Source organism: Hermetia illucens, chromosome 6 (assembly GCF_905115235.1).
Source record: "Hermetia illucens chromosome 6, iHerIll2.2.curated.20191125, whole genome shotgun sequence".
NCBI lineage: Eukaryota > Metazoa > Arthropoda > Insecta > Diptera > Stratiomyidae > Hermetia > Hermetia illucens.
In genome coordinates this window covers 5,822,746-5,839,022 of record NC_051854.1, presented here as the reverse complement: position 1 = coordinate 5,839,022, position 16,277 = coordinate 5,822,746, and the positions used below count along the sequence as shown (strand labels likewise).

The 16,277-nt window shown below is 44.5% G+C and overlaps 1 protein-coding gene across 4 annotated transcripts in view; it reads right to left on the bottom strand.

The window, feature by feature from the left end:
* LOC119659141 (phosphatidylinositol 4-kinase type 2-alpha) overlaps positions 1–11,272 on the bottom strand; it is a 28,074-nt gene extending 16,802 nt beyond the window's left edge. Inside the window, exons 1-2 of one of the 4 annotated variants that reach the window (XM_038067076.1) lie at positions 10,844–11,272; positions 10,456–10,738 (exon numbers count right to left, since the gene is read on the bottom strand). In XM_038067076.1, coding sequence (XP_037923004.1) covers positions 10,456–10,738; positions 10,844–10,924 — 364 coding nt within the window. In that variant the 5' untranslated portion in view covers positions 10,925–11,272. Of the gene's footprint in view, positions 1–2,457; positions 2,729–3,434; positions 3,589–10,455; positions 10,739–10,843 lie in introns of those variants that run through there. The other 3 variants (XM_038067075.1, XM_038067080.1, XM_038067077.1) reach the window with 3 other exon arrangements.
* Positions 11,273–16,277: the final 5,005 nt, after the last annotated feature.

Below are 16,277 nucleotides of genomic sequence, written 5' to 3'. Positions count from 1 at the left end.
GTGTTAAGGTAGTCTCTGCTGGCTCACAATACCACCAACTGCTAGGACGTTATCCGGAAATTGCGCGTTGGGCGGCCGTCTAAATTGTGCCACAATACGAAACATCATATTTTAACCTCACTGCGCCTCGCGGATCCATTAAAATGCGAATTTGTTCAGGACAAAAAGCTCTTCCTAGGCAATCCAGAGCTTCCTGGAACCCAAGTAGACAAAAAAACTACGTCAGCTCGTCGGTATGCTCAGCTTTTACAGGAAGTGCATACCCCGCGCGGGGCTCAGGCTTCGATTAACAACCTATTACAGGGCAACATTAAGGGTAGGGTGCCCGTAGTTTGGGTACAGGTCTTTTGAGAAAGTAGAGGAACTTTGCAGTCTTGCAGATTAATCACTGAGGAAGCTATCACCACATCTGGCAGCTAGGGATAAAATGCACCACCAAAAATGAGCAAAAGGAGAAATTTGAGGTTCGATACGAATAACCGGCGAGAGTCGTCCAACTTGGCGACTGGGTCGGGCTCCCGTAATGGACAGCACGGCGTCGTAACCGCTAGTCGTGGGGCGGCTCGATGTCTAGGCGAGGACCAGGAGCATTGCTCCACCTTCTACAGCTGTTTCGCCACAATCTGTGGCGACCACCTCAGTAGGTTCACGTAGGCAGCGGATGACTGACGGACTGAAGAAATGAACCTCTTCGTCATCCGCTCCTACTTCGAAATAACGACGGGGGCGGGTACAACATCTTACCGCTCCTTGTTGCACCAGAGATTCGTCGAACATTTCTCGCAATTCACGCACGTTACTGTAAAGCGAGTCTCAGACCAGTACTGCTTTATAAGTCGCAGCGAAACAATCCCGACCATCATCAGACAGCGCGTTCGAGTTGAGGTCATCGCGGAAACTGTTGACCGAGAGTCGATGGGGGCAGAGGCGGCGGTATCAACAACACCACGCCGCACTGCAGTCAACAGTTTCAGTACTCGTCGAAGCACTCTTCTCCACCGTTCAGCTGAGGTTTCCACTGAGCTTCGGGACGAATTCCAAAGAGCGTGTATAGAATTCTCGGAAATGGATCCCTTGCATAGAGCAGGTATTCCCAGGCTCTATGCATCTCCAAGAATTCTACCTCAAATCAATGAGAAGATTGCATCTCGGCTGTGTGCTGATATGTCGCTGCTGCAACTACAATCACTTGTGTATTGTGGTGCAGTTACGGCTGTCAGATTAGACAGTCAGAAGATTCGCTTTCGCGTTATTGGTTTGAGTGACCAAAGAAATCCACCATGGCAAATTCGTCTGGAAATTCAGCGGGATTCACTAAGGTTGGAAATTGCTAGGCTGACTCAACTCAGCTCTGGCAATGCCAGCAGACGGGTGAAGAACAATGTGCAGAGGGTTTACCGGGACTATGCCATCCCCAGTGAGACACCCGTAGTTGAAATTCTGGACACACTAAAGCAGAAACTTTCTGTCGTATGCAGTCGGTTACGACGGTATGGCGAAAGTTACTCCACACGTGTCCAGAATGCAACATACGCCAGGAACCAGTAGAGCTTTTTCAGATCTCTCAACGAACCCCAACGGAGCGTCCAGACAGTGCAATTTACGGTGATGGAAGCGAAAGAGTGTTTATGTGTCCCATTCATCACGGCGTGGTCGCACCCGAGCTTATAAAAAGCTCATAATGAAAGAACGGATGGAGAACGACCAGTGCGGAATATATGGTTCAGCGTTAGAGACGTTGGACCATCTTATTTCTGGCTGCACTGTTATGGCACCGGTGCAATACATCACCAGGCATAATGCTATATGTAAGGTATGTAAGGTGATCCATCAAAACCGTGCATACAAGCAACGCCATATTCCGCACAACAAGCCTGACATACTGTTAGTTGAAAAGACGGGTCGCTCCTATATAAAAATCCTAACATTCACTTAAATAACTAACATCTCCCTGTCATTTTCAAATTTTAGCCTGATTTTCGTTTCATTTTTGGACGTAAATACCAAATCTTCAGACTTCAATTGCTGTAGAGCATTAATAGATAATTTAGAGTTCCTCTTGTATTATAGAAAGATATCAACCAAGGCACAGTTAGCTTCAAGCCGCTGCCAATGCTAGGCCGTGAAAAATATCCACCATTTTCTCGGCCACTTTCAGGGTAGAAAGTAAATATAAAAATAAATAAAAACGACGAAATTATATGCATTCTCCTGTCAGATTGTCAGATATTACACATTAAGGGATATATCCAACAACTTTTGCAAACGCATTATAACACACAAGGAAAAATGGAGCAATTTGAAATGGATCCAAGAGCGCAAGGTAGACCGACGACTCAGTATAGACTTCAAATCGCAGATAAACTGCGTAATTCCAAGCTTATGTAGATCAACATTGCACATCCTTCCACTATATATGAATTAAAGTCGAGAATCATGAAATAACATTCAACTTACGATTTAACTTGCAATTCAGACAATGACATCCAGGACACGGTTTTCCGAAACGATATGATGAAAGGCTCTCATCAGACGTTTCCAAAGAACAATTAACACATTCACTGTTCGCAGAATCAGATTCATTATTTTCACGTTCACTATTTAAATTTTGTTGAATTTGTGACTTTACATATCCACAACAAGTTTCCTGGTGCGACCTTTGATGACAACAAGGACCTAAATTTTGTTCATTGTCGTATTTGTTACTTTGCATTATTGACTACCATCCGAAAAGCCTGTCATTATGAAGTATTTGTGTAGAGTGAAATTCACACGATGACTTGATTGGAATTTTTGTAGCGTTAATACCCTGGGATACAGATTGATATGGAATCTGGCAGTTGTTGTTTCTGGGAAAAGCAGAACTAGTCCTGAACCCTTGGGAGCTATATAGAGAATTTTCCGCCCCACTATTTACATAGTAACTAAAAACTGAATTTTTAAAATTGCTCGGTGTCTATTTTATTTTAAAGGTATTCCTTACGTACCTAAGTGTCATAAAATTCCCGTCATATGATAGAATGCTGTACCGACCTAACCCTGACTCATAAAATATTTACAGTGTTTGTACATTCATTGTATCGCTAATACTTGGATACATAGACCTAAGCAGACTTTATGACGCTTTCTATTCATTTGAAATCTCCTCGCAAATAATATACGCCTCATCTAAATTTTTATAACAAAAAAGCACTGCGTAGAAAATTTGCATTGCACGACTTGCATATTTGGGTTACGATTGGGCCTTAAGACCATCTAATTGAACACCTTCGACATTGCAGAGTATCGTTTTGAGTATATCCAATAATTCCAAATCAAATTTTGACTAGAAAAGCATTTCAGAGAACTAATTGCAAACAGAACACATTCCCGGGGTCCAGATGCACTATGAACAATTATCTAAACTTCAATCAATTGCAATAATAGTCGCTTACCATCTTTATTTGCTGTCATTGTCAGATACTACACAACGGCTATGAAAGCCAACAAATCACTCCGAAACTTGAACGACCAAAGCGTACTGTGAATAACGACGTTAATTAATTTTTAGGATGACACAGATAGAGCGGCCCTGATAGAATATTTACAGCACATCATGTTTTGTACCTTAGCTGATAAGAGAAGCGTCGCCCACGTTTATCATTTTAGATTGAAAGCTCTGTTGTTTACGCTCATTAAAATTGGACTTTTTTTAAGAACATTTGAAATTTTGATAACGTTGAAAACCGTTTACTTTGAAATTTTTCAACTAAATCATGTTCTTGTTCGAAACATTGGCCTAGGAATAGGCCGCACTGAATTATTTCTAGATAAGATTCTTCGAAATACATTGGTGTTTGCGAAAAAACACGGCCCCACTTTTCGATTGAGTGATATTTTTATTCTTACAGAATATTTCCACTTGGATTGACAAGTCAATGTTTAAACAAAGTCTCTTTTAAGGTAGGTCGGTAGAAATAGGTCTAGTTGAACACTGAGGACTCCGGCTTAACCAAATTTGCATTTAAGGATGCAACCTTGCCATCAGGATTTTCAACGTGTACTATACAGACCGGTCCAGGAGTATGTGATCACAACTGTTTCCTTTGGAGAAGCCACGGGTACATTCCTGTCCGTCAGAACGTTGTTCCAGCTGGCCGAAGATGAGGAAGCGAAGTTCCCTCTTGCGGCAAAGATGTTAAGGACAGATTTACTAAGTGCAAGCACGAGACAAGAGGCAAAAGTTCTCATCAAACAAATGTCGACCATGCTAAGGTCCGGTGGATTCAACCTACGCAAGTGGGCATCAAATGATCCCAGCCTTTTGAGCGAGATTCCCGAGGAATCCAAGGAAATGGGGTTACATAAGTTCATACAAGATCCAACGATGGCAACGCTTGGTTTGATATGCAACCCTAAGAAGGACGACTTTCGCTTAAAACTATTGAAGTATGACCCTTCAAAAAAGCTGACAAAGCGATGCCTTCTATCAAATATCGCAGGGATTTTCGACTCCTTCGAATAGCTCGCACCGGTGACGATTTCGGCCAAGATTTAGATGCAGAAATTTGTTTGGGATAAAGAGAAAATCCTGCGGACTGCGCTTCAAGAGGCATCTCCCCTACCGAATTGTTGAATCATCGATTATCGTGGCAGGGGCCGTAATGGCTTCTAGATGGACCAGTATCCGAGGAAGTGGCCTGTTTTACGGGCGTTGCAGACCAAGCAAATCTGTTGGGGCGATCCTCAACGTTTCCAAGGCTGGTGAGGGTCGTGGCCTACATGTCTCGTTTCATCACTAGAATCAAAGGTCCAATTTGCGCCAACGAATACGAGCAAAGTCGGTTGAAGAGCCTGCGGTTACTGCAGCAGTTGATAGGTGATCTGCCTGCAATCCGGATCTCTCCGAACCGCCCATTTCTTACACTGTGAAGTAAATTATGCAGGCCCCTTCAGAACGCGGATGTCGAAAGGCCGATTTAAGAGGTTCATTGCGAGACGAGGCCTATGCTCGGAAATCAACAGTGATCACGGAACTAATTATGTCGGATCAAAAAACCAGATCGACAAGGAAATGCAGGATGCAATAATGACAGACCACTCGTTCCGCTCTCTAGCAATCCAGATGACATTGAAGGCCACTTTTTAATTCAACGACCGATTAACACACTTCCGGAGGCCGACCGGGCGCAGCGGGACCTTTACGACAGACGGCAGCAGCTTAAGGCAATTCATCAAACGTTTTAGAAAGGATGGTCTCATGAATATTTACACCACCTACAGGTCCGAAATAAGTGGGATAAGGAAACACCCCCTATCAAATGGCCATTAGCACGTTTGCACCATCCATCCTGGAGACGACGGCGTAGTTCGAGCCGTGACAGTACAGTATCACGGGTCGTTGAGAAAACAAATCGGAACAATAAATCTATGTCCCATGCCAGTTTGAATACCAAACGACAATGAAGTGGCATCCTCTGAAGCAAGCTCTGCTAAGCGAAAACGTCTTTTATGTCGTTTCTGATATGATTACGGCTTGGGCGTATTAGGAGGAGCCTGCACGCTTTTCTGTATCTGGACCTGAGTTCCAGCCACCTAACCGTGGTCAAACTAGAACAGACGGCAGTTGAAAACGTGTAGATAGACGCATAGACAGTTCCCAACCGATCAACTCCACCAGGATATCTGTAACATTTGACGACCATCACCACAGAAAAAAGGCCAACCATTCATTGAAAACAATGAAAGAAATGAAACTCTCTCTGACTTTATTACTAACAAAACCTTTCCGGTGTGTAACAGGGGCAGTACACCAACCTTCCACTTCCTCCATTCAGCGAACTGTGACGGTTGAGAGGAAGTCCTTGATATCACTTTACTAACCGCCAATGGAATTCTCAGGGTAGAGAACTGGCGAGTGTCTGATCAAAGATACTTCTCTAATTACAATTGTATACTTTTCAGTCTAAATCTCGCTGTAGGGGTCTCCAATCTTTTCGGAGACTACAAGAGATTCAACTGGAGGAAGTTTGGTCAAGTTGTCAAGAATAAATTCTCCGGGACTCGAATTGGTAACATTAGCAGGACAGACTAACTGATGTCAAAAGTCCGGGCTCCTCAAAAGGCGGCTTTAAAGTCTCGTGAGGAGGAGAATGAATAATACAGTATCCTTTGAAATAATCGTACAGCGATTCAGAACTTTACGAAGGCAAAAAAGTACAAAAATCACACTTTACAGTTTTTGTATTCTTAACACTAAATAAAATAAATCGATAACGCTCTTATACCTTATAGTTTCCGATTCAAATGGATAAGGAATTGGGAAATTTGTGAATATTCTCTGACAAATTACCTAGCTAGATGTTAAATATTTTACCAAATGTATCCAGCTCCGATATTAACACTCCACACTTTCGAGGCACTGACATTCTGGACAGTTCACTACTATCTAAAGCTTCTGTCGATTCTCAAAAATGATCGGATTCTGTGATCGTTTCAAAAGAAATTCAGGAAAACCAACAGTACATTGAATATCGCAATCAACGCCACTTTCCAAAACTCATCGAAGTGAATGCCAGACTCATATTTTTGTCCAAGAAACTTAAGAATCGAAATTATTCAACATGCCTCCTTCATCACGTACTTGATTTTGCAATGTATCACGGGCGTTAGTCATGCTCCGAGAATCGACTTGCAAATTAAGGGAATGTTACGATTAGAAAAAACAAAGAACATTTTTCGCGATATAATATCACGGATTAAAAATACCGAGGTAATGTCATCAGAACAATTTGCAAGGCATTCCAACGACTTGCCTATCTAGGAGCTATGAGAAAGCTCGTTATGCATAGATTTTTTGGCTTACTAATGGATGATATAATTGCGCCCGATATGGTATTTGTAAGTAATAGGTTCCGTCAATAAACAAAACGTTTCCACAGGGTAGCTGTAATTAAATACAATCCGCCTTGTAGGCACAGTCATTCACTACATGCTACTACGTGCTAAAAGGAAACAAAAATTTCGGAGGAATTTGAGATCCAAAGCGGAGTCCATGAGGGTTGCATCTCGTAAACGATATTATTTTTTCATGACGTTACAAACGCCAATAAAGCCAAAGTTTTTAATCTGACAAGTCATTGCATTGTCCCCATCTGCATTAATGGGCAGAACATCGAAAACCTGGACGAATTTATGTATCTAGGAAGCGCGGTTTCTGCCGGTGGAAGTACCGAACCGAATGTCGCTTGATGCATTAACATTATCAGATCTGCTTTCTCTACGTTGCTTTATGGAAGTAATGAATAAAACGTGATCCCCACTATCACTCAAAAGGTCCAAACCTTTATCTTTAATACCTGTCTGCGATGTATCATCGGAGAATGCTGACCTGATACTATTTCAAGGAAAGCACTTGGTCGCTGAACAGGCGTACCACCCACGGGCGATGTGGTTGGAAGGCGAAAGTGACAGTGGATAGGTCCCACATTAAGGAGGGGCGATAATTGCATTGCAGGAACCCACTTTTCCAAAATGGCCAACGAGTTGGTCGCCTCAAAAATATTTAGCGCAGAACAGTAGAGGCAGAGGGCAGGCGTTCTAAGGAAGTCCAAGCTGGAGTTGAAGCATATGTCAGTGAACTGCAAAAGATGGCACGTAGGCGTGGTTGACACGCTATACCTCACTAGTGTGTGCTATTCACGGACAGTCAGGCAGCCGATAATTCAGGAGCTAGCTTATCAAGGAAAACTATCTCAAGTTCGACAGAAGGTTAGTAGAGTAGAGTAGCCATTGTAATCGTGATGGGTTATCTGAATGCCACTGTGGGCTCTGGCAACACCTTGCTCGGACTTGTGATGAGGAAAAATGGTCCTGCGAGCGTAACGGTAATGGTGGGAGATGGACAAAATTTTGCAACTTCCACCGCCTCGTCATTGGTGCCACATTTTTCGGGCTCAGAAGGTCAGTTGGGTTTCAGTTGACCGACGCCGTACGAGCAACACTACTCCGCGATCAGCAGAAGATTTAAGACATGTCTTCTGGATGTGCGTAACAAGAGATGCGCCTCGAAAGGAATCTCCATCTGATTCTCACAGGAGGGGAGTTCAACGTCGACCGCTTATATGATCCAGCTGTCGCTCGACATTGGGAGACACATCTTGCTGATTGGACCGTAGATTCACTGAGTAAACTGCCCGCTCCTTTCTCGCGTGCTACACAAGTCACTGGCCATGTCCCTAAGGCGCGTCATAAGATCAGGCTGACTGCGGAACCATGGAAGTGGATTGAGGAACACAATGGGTTGAAGACTCTTTTGGTCACTGCGAATGATGACGAAAGATCAATGTAATGTGCGCCGTGACAAAAGAGAATTTATTATGCTGGCCAGGGAAGCGGGAGCTGCCGCAGAACGCAATGTACATTGCATCACGAAAGAACTGTCGTATGGTCGCAAACCTTTCGATGGTCCTGTGAACGGCGTTAACGGTTGACTCTTCATACAAAATGAGGAGGAGCTAAAGAAGAGAGAATATTACATCCGGTAAAGTTCTGGCTCTTATGAAAAAATTAACATAATATGCGTAACGGATACGGACCTCCAAACAAAACAGAAGTTATCTCGGCCATAAATGCATGTCTCCCCGCAGAGGTCGTTGTACCTGCAGTTTCGGCAGAACCGAAATTTCCACTTGTACAGACGCCCTGGGAATCCGAGACCTTTCTTAAAGAACGATGTTAATGTAATGATTTCAAAGAACGGTACCCGTTTTGTGTCTGAAAATTTGAGGGGTACTTGCTCCCTACTGCCGTGGAAATCATAGCTAAAGTAATCCTGAATCGCACCAAAGAATATCTCGAAAACTTGATTGACACAGAGCAGGTTGGTTTCCGCTCCGGATCCGGATATCAACACCCTACGAAGCACAGATTTTCGCTGCACTTGCTATTCATCGATCCGGAGAAGGCTCTCAATAGGGTGAACATGGAGTGTATCCGGAGTGCTCTACGCAGACGAGGTATTCCGGGAAAGCTAATAATTGCACCGAGAAACAATTTCACAAGATTTTAAAATCCAAAGCGAAGTCCGCCAGGGTTGCATCAGTGACGTTCATCATGCCGTTTTGTCCGGAGGTCATGGTGACATCTTTTTGCTCTCTCATCCGGTCATGGACCTTTGCCAAATGATTCTGGATTTGGAAAGAGAGGGAAGTAGAATTGGAAGGCAGATAAACACCTACAAAACCAAGGTTCTCAGTCTGAGAGGTCAACTCTCCCCAGGTTACACATTAAGGAGGGAGCGACAGTTCCAATGCTGGCTACGCCATGCAATGGAATTCACCATCCCAAGTTGGCGGGCGAGCCGGCTGCCTCTGGAGCATATGGCGCAGAACAATAAGTAGTACAAGCGTCTGGGGAAGTCCTGGTAGGGGCTGAAATGCATTTCAGCGCCATAAGACGGGAGAATGCATTTAGTATAGTTTCAAGACTGCGAAGGAGGTTGTGAAGACGGGATTCTGAGTGAATTCGATGAGAAACAAGTCCATCTCACGATGTAATGCTTTGCGGTTCCAAGTATAAGAGGGCAGTTGCAAGGAGCGGGTTTTGATACGTAAAAATCTCGAATGCTGATCATATATGGGATAGAGGCTTTCTATTTATGGAAAAAAATTGGTGTTGGATTGACTCAAGACTTTAGTTATTATAGTACCTGTTATCCCAATGACCAATGTCGCATAGAACCGATAACATCCCTTCCAGGAACGATGGCAGATGCAACTCAGGTGCAGGTCCCCCTAGAAGAACTTCAAATTAAGTCTTCCGTAATGTGTTTTCCCCATGCCAACATACTAAACATCCTCACAAACAATCATTCCAAATAATTGGCTTCCTATATTTGTTGATGTGATAACAAGCCAAGTAAGCTGTGAAATTAAAACGAATTTGTAGCAATGTTCAATGAAGTCGGGGCTTACAATATTTATGGAAATTTTAATTGAATATTTCGTTCCCACTGCGAATGATCCATTCAAGTGGCCTAGCAACATGTCTAGATATCAACCAGTTCACGAAGTGGACTTCACTTTAATTTAGTCAACGAAAACAATTGGATTAGGCCATGTAAATGATTATAAATAAAATATTAGCATTCAAGAATCAATAACACTTGGGCCCTGTGAGGAAAGATTGTTTACGGTTATCACATGCAACCGACCTCGGTCTGCAGGTGCACAATTTCCCTACTCTCCCCAAAATACACATTCCCCTCGATATCGGAAAACCACCGCGAAGGGTTTCGATTTCTTCGAGCTGCACATGGGAATGAAATCCGAATACGACTCCACCGCACTTATCTGGTTTCTTATCTAGCGCGCGATCATTCACATTAACCGCAGACACCGATGGCTTAGTGCAGATTGCATTGGATGCTGGACTAGGTGGCCAGCGGGGTGGTTACCGATTAGGACTACTACTTACCAGCGTAGTTATTACGTAGTATATCCGAATGGTCGCGAGCCCCCAGTAGGGGCTGCGACTCACGATTATCTCCGCCGGAGTCCAGGTTGACACCCTCGAATTCTACCTCCGGCACTGAATGGATTTCCTCCTCTTCGTCGATGGAGTCGTTGCTGCTGCGACAGCTGTTACTTGTGCTAGCGCCACAGTTACTGCTCGACAGTGAAATTATGCTACTTTTATCATCGGTTATGAGTCCGCCGTTTGGGCCGTTTTTAACTACAGCGTCTGCGGTTTTGTTCGTCTACAATCAGAAGCGAAACAACAAAGGGAGAGCAGCCAGTACCCTCCCAAATGTTGATCAGCGAATTAGTAGGAATCCGAGGAGCGTCAATGCCTGACGTTTTACCTTAAGGAAATCGATTTCGTCCTTCAGACAAGTGATGATTTCGTCCTCTAGTTGCAGGAGCGGTGGATCAGCCGTAGTCATTTAGGCGAAATTTCGTTTTTCTTGCCACCCGTCCGCCGCGGTTAGTCACGACGAGTTGTTTTTTTTCGTCGCGAAGGCTTCAAGCGATTTCCTGATACGCGACGAGAAAAAATCACTTGCGTTTTTCCACACCACCACAACTTAATTCCTCGCGGATTTCCGACAGATCGTGACGTTGGACATTTAGAATGGTTTTGTTCGCGGTTCTAGCGTGAGATGATGATTCGATTAGAGATTATTGCGATAGAAAAAGACATCCGTCAAGCTAACAATGAATGTGACGGTCTCCCGTGTCAGACCCCCGCGCACATATAAAAAACTCAAGATTTATCAAGTGATTTTTGACATGTAGTTGAAGGAAGTGAAGGTGGCTGCGGTTGGTGGGTTTGAAATGATAAAGCCTTGAAATGACGTTTGCTTTGTTGATGCGTTTAATGTTGTGAACTGGATGAGTCATCTCACGGAACTAAAGGGAAATTTGATTCTAGCAGTATGCTGGCGGGGTTTCCCCAATTCGTTGCTTATTATCTGGCTAGCAATATATAGCCAATGGATTGAATCACGTCGATTAAGATGGTTAAACGGGCATATACGCTCCTTAATCTGGCATTAAAGTCAAGATTTAAGTTTTCTCTCCGATTACACTTGTAAACACCGCAACTGATAAAAATTCGCCTGGCTGTTCCAACAGATGTACGAAAGAGAGTTTTTCTTTGTTGATTGCTATTTCAAAAATAAACGGATCCCCTGAACCCTTTGCTTAAGCCATGGGGCAGGTATAATGCTCGCTCGCTCCAACTTCAACGCTACATGGAGAATATACTGGGGTTAAGCCAGCAAGATCACGAACCATGCAGGAGAAGGAGGCACTCTATAAGCAATTCAACGCAGTCCAAAAAAAACTACCTAAAAGGAACAACCGGACCATGATGGAAGATCTGAAAATGGGCTCTGATAATGCTATGAAATAACGCGGTCTTGAGAACCTTGACGACAACGGTCAGAGGTTGCGGACTTCGTACAGAAATATTCTACTTCGGATACCACCTTGCCGTGGAGGAGGCTGTAATATGGATATATATAACAGGAGTTGCTTACTCCAAACTACAATTTTTGGTTTTAAACGTAAATACATATTTCGGGAGCGACTTACCCCCTATCTTCAGTACAAAACTACACTACTAGCTTTGTACTGAAAAAGGGGGTAAGTCGCTCCCGAAATATATTTACGTTTAAGACCAAAAATTGTAGTTTAGAGAAAGCTACCCCTTGTCTATTACTTTTAGGCTCAACTACAAGCAGAGGAAAGTCTAATCTCTGTTGGAGGGTGTCCACAACATGAATATCGGAGCTTTGAATTTGAACTCTCCAAATGGTATATCAACCCACGATTATGAGCAATTAGGTCGCCACCGAGGCGAGGATTTTGAAGTCCTCACCAAATTCATAAAAAGCTTAGATTTAGTATTTTTTTTTAAGAATTGCGGAGTCCTAAGTCCGCATCAACTTGATGCCGGACCGGAGCAACTTACTCGCTCTTTTCTGGTTGTTTAGGGCTTAGCACCCAAACTTTAAAAATATTAGGCAATTGACGGCTTTACGGTTTCTTACCAGGGAAGAGGCAACAGAGGGAAACGAATTCTCAAAATGGCAGCGAGAACAGGACTTGTCGCTTTAAACATCGGATCCACCCCAACGTGCGCCCAGGCTGCGAGGGAGCATTTCCAAAGTAACCTTCGCGTCGGAATCACTGGTGTCGTTTGTGAACTTTTCGCGGGTTCTGGAAGATTTTTTTATATTGCCTTCGAATTAGCTGACACTAATTCTCGGTGTATGCCACCTCAGCCCTCTTTCTATGCGTTGAACTTCGCGAAGGTGAACACCGGGAAATTTGTCGAAAATCTTGGAACAGGTGGGGCCGCGCTAGAGTCCACTCCGGGGGTGGTGTTACTGCAACTAACACTGAGTTATGAAACTAATAATGAAGGCCTGCGAAACTTCCATGCCCAGGAGTGTATCGAAACGTGGCAAGCCTTCAATATATTGGTGGACGGCGGAAATTGTAAAGCTCCGGGAGGAGGATCACAAACTCCGCCGCTTGACGCAATGGAATGAGGACCCGTGGGGACTCAGTTACAAACTGGTAACCGGGAAAATTGGGGCCTTGTGGAAACCCTGTTCAGTTAAGGCCGATCGCATTTTACGAGCACTATTTCCTGCGCAATCCGTACAGGATGATGACGGCAGTATTGAGAGCGCCGAGTACTGCTAACTTTTCTCTGTAAAGTTATTGGAAGAGGCGATCCTCTCTATGAAAAACAGAAAGGTGGCAAGACCCGATGGTATCTCAGCAGAGGTATACAAACTGTTACTGCAACATAAAACAGACTTACTGCTTGGCGCATTCAACCCTTGCCTGAAAGAGGGAATTTTCCCTTCGCGTTGGAAAGTGGCGAGACTTCTGCTGGTCAACAAAGGGAAAGGCGAGCGTGAGTTGCCATCTTCTTACCGACCACTTTGTATGCTTGACACTGCTGGGAGAGTGCTCGAGAAGCTCATCAGAAGTAGACCCGCTGAAGTGATACGTGCTGCCAGAAACGACAGTTCGGCTTTACAGCGGGAAGATCCACAATTGAAGTCGTGGATGCCGGTCATCGAGCGGAAGCACAACGCCACCGATCTGGACGGGTGGTGCTCTTCGTAAAGCTTGATATCAGAAATACCTTTAGTTTTGTAAGGTGGAAAGACATTCTAGGCACACTAGACAATACTTTCCACGTGGCGAACTATCTCTTATGGATATTGTGGGATTATCTGAGGGACCACTCTCTGCGACGCTAGAGCGTCAGAGGAGGATGGAGATCACATAGGGGATCTATCCTAGGGCCAGACCCCTAGAATGCTTCCTATGATAGTCTGCTTAGACTCGACATGCCAGAAGAGTCGCACCTGGGCGGTTATGCAGATGATGTCGCCGCACTTGTTGCCGGACACAATAAACAAGCGCAAAGCAGACTTGGCACCTTGATGTGACGCGTAAGCGGATGGATGACTGCTCATGATTTCAACTTTGCACTGGATAAAACGGAAGTAGTCATCCTGACTAAAAAGAGAATTCCGACCCTGCGTCCCATATCGCTCGACGAGTCGATACCATCTTGGGCTGACTCTTGGCTCAAACATGAGCTTTTTTCGGCGTTAAGTAGGCTAATGGAAAGTATTGGGGTTCCCACGTCTAGCAGGCGGTGTCTCCTGATAAGTTCAATGCAGTGTGTCCTACCCTACTGTGCATGGGTATGGGCTAATGCTTCTGGCAAAGAGTGAGCATCTGACGCAAGTGCAGAGACGGAGAGCTTTGTAGGTGGTGTCTGCGTACCGCACTCTCTCTGAACCGGCTGCGATGGTGATCGCGAGAGTGATCCCCGTTGTCCTTCTTGTTAAGGAGCGTAAAGCCATATACAAATGCAAGGGAGAAGAGTCAAAAGAGGTGGCTGTTCGTGAAGAACGACAAAGTACACTAGATGAGTGGAAACTCTTTTGGCAAAATGAGACTAGAGGCAGATGGACTACGCGACTCATTAGCAGCTTAGGAGCGTGACTGAATCGGAAACATTATGAGACTGAAAATTTCTTTACGAAGCTCCTACGTGGATATGGAGGTTTTCAGTTTTAACTGCAGAAGATTGGAAAGGCACGATCTCTTGATTGTGTAAAAGGGATTCCCTGACTTGAAGAGCGGGAGGGCTGGCCCGAAGTAATGTGTCAAACGGTTTCAGGCTAGATCTCTAATGACAGGGAGGTGTTTAGTTGGTAGTCCGCCAGCGTGCTGTTGCGGGAGTGCAACACTTTGTGCGTAAACGCATTCACCTGCCCTACTCCCAAAAAATGCCTGCCTAATCAAAAATACCGTACAACAGGCGAAGAGGCTAGCGCCTAGTACATCGTATGCATGAACCATTTTGCCGAAAGTATCTACCCCACCTTTGGTAGAATTATAAAAGTCAATTATCTCTGGCTTCTTGGTGGTGCTCAGAGGTCGCGGCGAGGAAGATGGGGCGGCAACCCTATCGGCCAAACCAAAACCAAGTGGTCGAGGAGAACCTCCATAGTGGTGGCGCCGGGAGACGCTGTAATCACTTTGGTTTGCCGGCCGTGATTCAGTAGGCGAATGCTCCAAAGACCTAATCAGGGCGATCGGACCCGAGTCTGCACGGGGACTCATCTGAAGTGGCAAATTGGTCACGAAACCTGGACTCACATAGTTCGGGTGAACTCCTGTTGTATGTGAGGACAGCTCGGTTATTTGCGGTTGGCCCCCCTAGTGGGAGTTTAATGGTGGTTGTGGTTGTGCTCAAGCGAGAAGAGACCTTCGGGCCTCGACGTGGTGTTGCGTATCAATACGGGTGCCGTACTCCATAGTTCGGTAGAGATTTAGGTAATTCTTGCATCCACCAGTATGAATGGTACCGTTGTTGCTTGTCTCAGCGGGGCTCTGATTGTGGTCACAAAATCAATCCGTGTCTTAAGAGGACCGTAGGATTAAGTCTCACGACAGGTGCCTACGTAAAACACTATGGGCTTCACTGGCTTCTTGGTGACCTCATTTACATTTTTCTGGTCATGCATTGAAGAGATCAAAATAACACATGTGTTCTTCCTTGGGGTGAAAGAGACAATGGTAGTCTTCCCATCAAAAGCGAACTGAGATGACAGGACTGGTTTATTTTTGTTCGGAAGAAAGGAAGGTGGAATTTCTCGCTTATTTTTGCGCATTGTTCCAACAAATGTCCATGACCATTTTTTTTAGCATTTCTTCCGCCAAGGAAATCGAAATGAACCAATTGTCACAAGTTATGTTTCGGTTGTTTCCACACACAATTTCTTCTAGGGTTTTTACATAGCATGAAGGAAGTCTATTCGTTGTGCTGCGTTCCCCTCACCAATGTATGGAATGGCATCAATCATGTAGAACGTTCGAGCGTCGCACATTGTTACAATTTTGAGGCCGTATTTGTCAGGTTTAGAAGCTATATACAGCCTGAAAGGACATTTCCCTCAAAAACCAAGAAGTTGTTCGCCAATCGTCAAATACATGTGAGGGGTGTAGCGTTAACGTTATCAATAAAAAGAGACCACAGGGCACGAATGGGTGCAAACTTGTCAGACCTCTCACACGTGTATTTCTGTCATCACCTTTTTGGAGTGAAAGCCCTGATTGTGGCTTCCTAACAGGCGATCTCCGCACCATATTGTACTTCTAATTTACAAAACAAATCCATTTCTTACGACAAGTGCGGGACAATTGAAAAAAGGCTTTGGCGATCTTTGTGGGAAAATTTTCATTGTTTGGGAT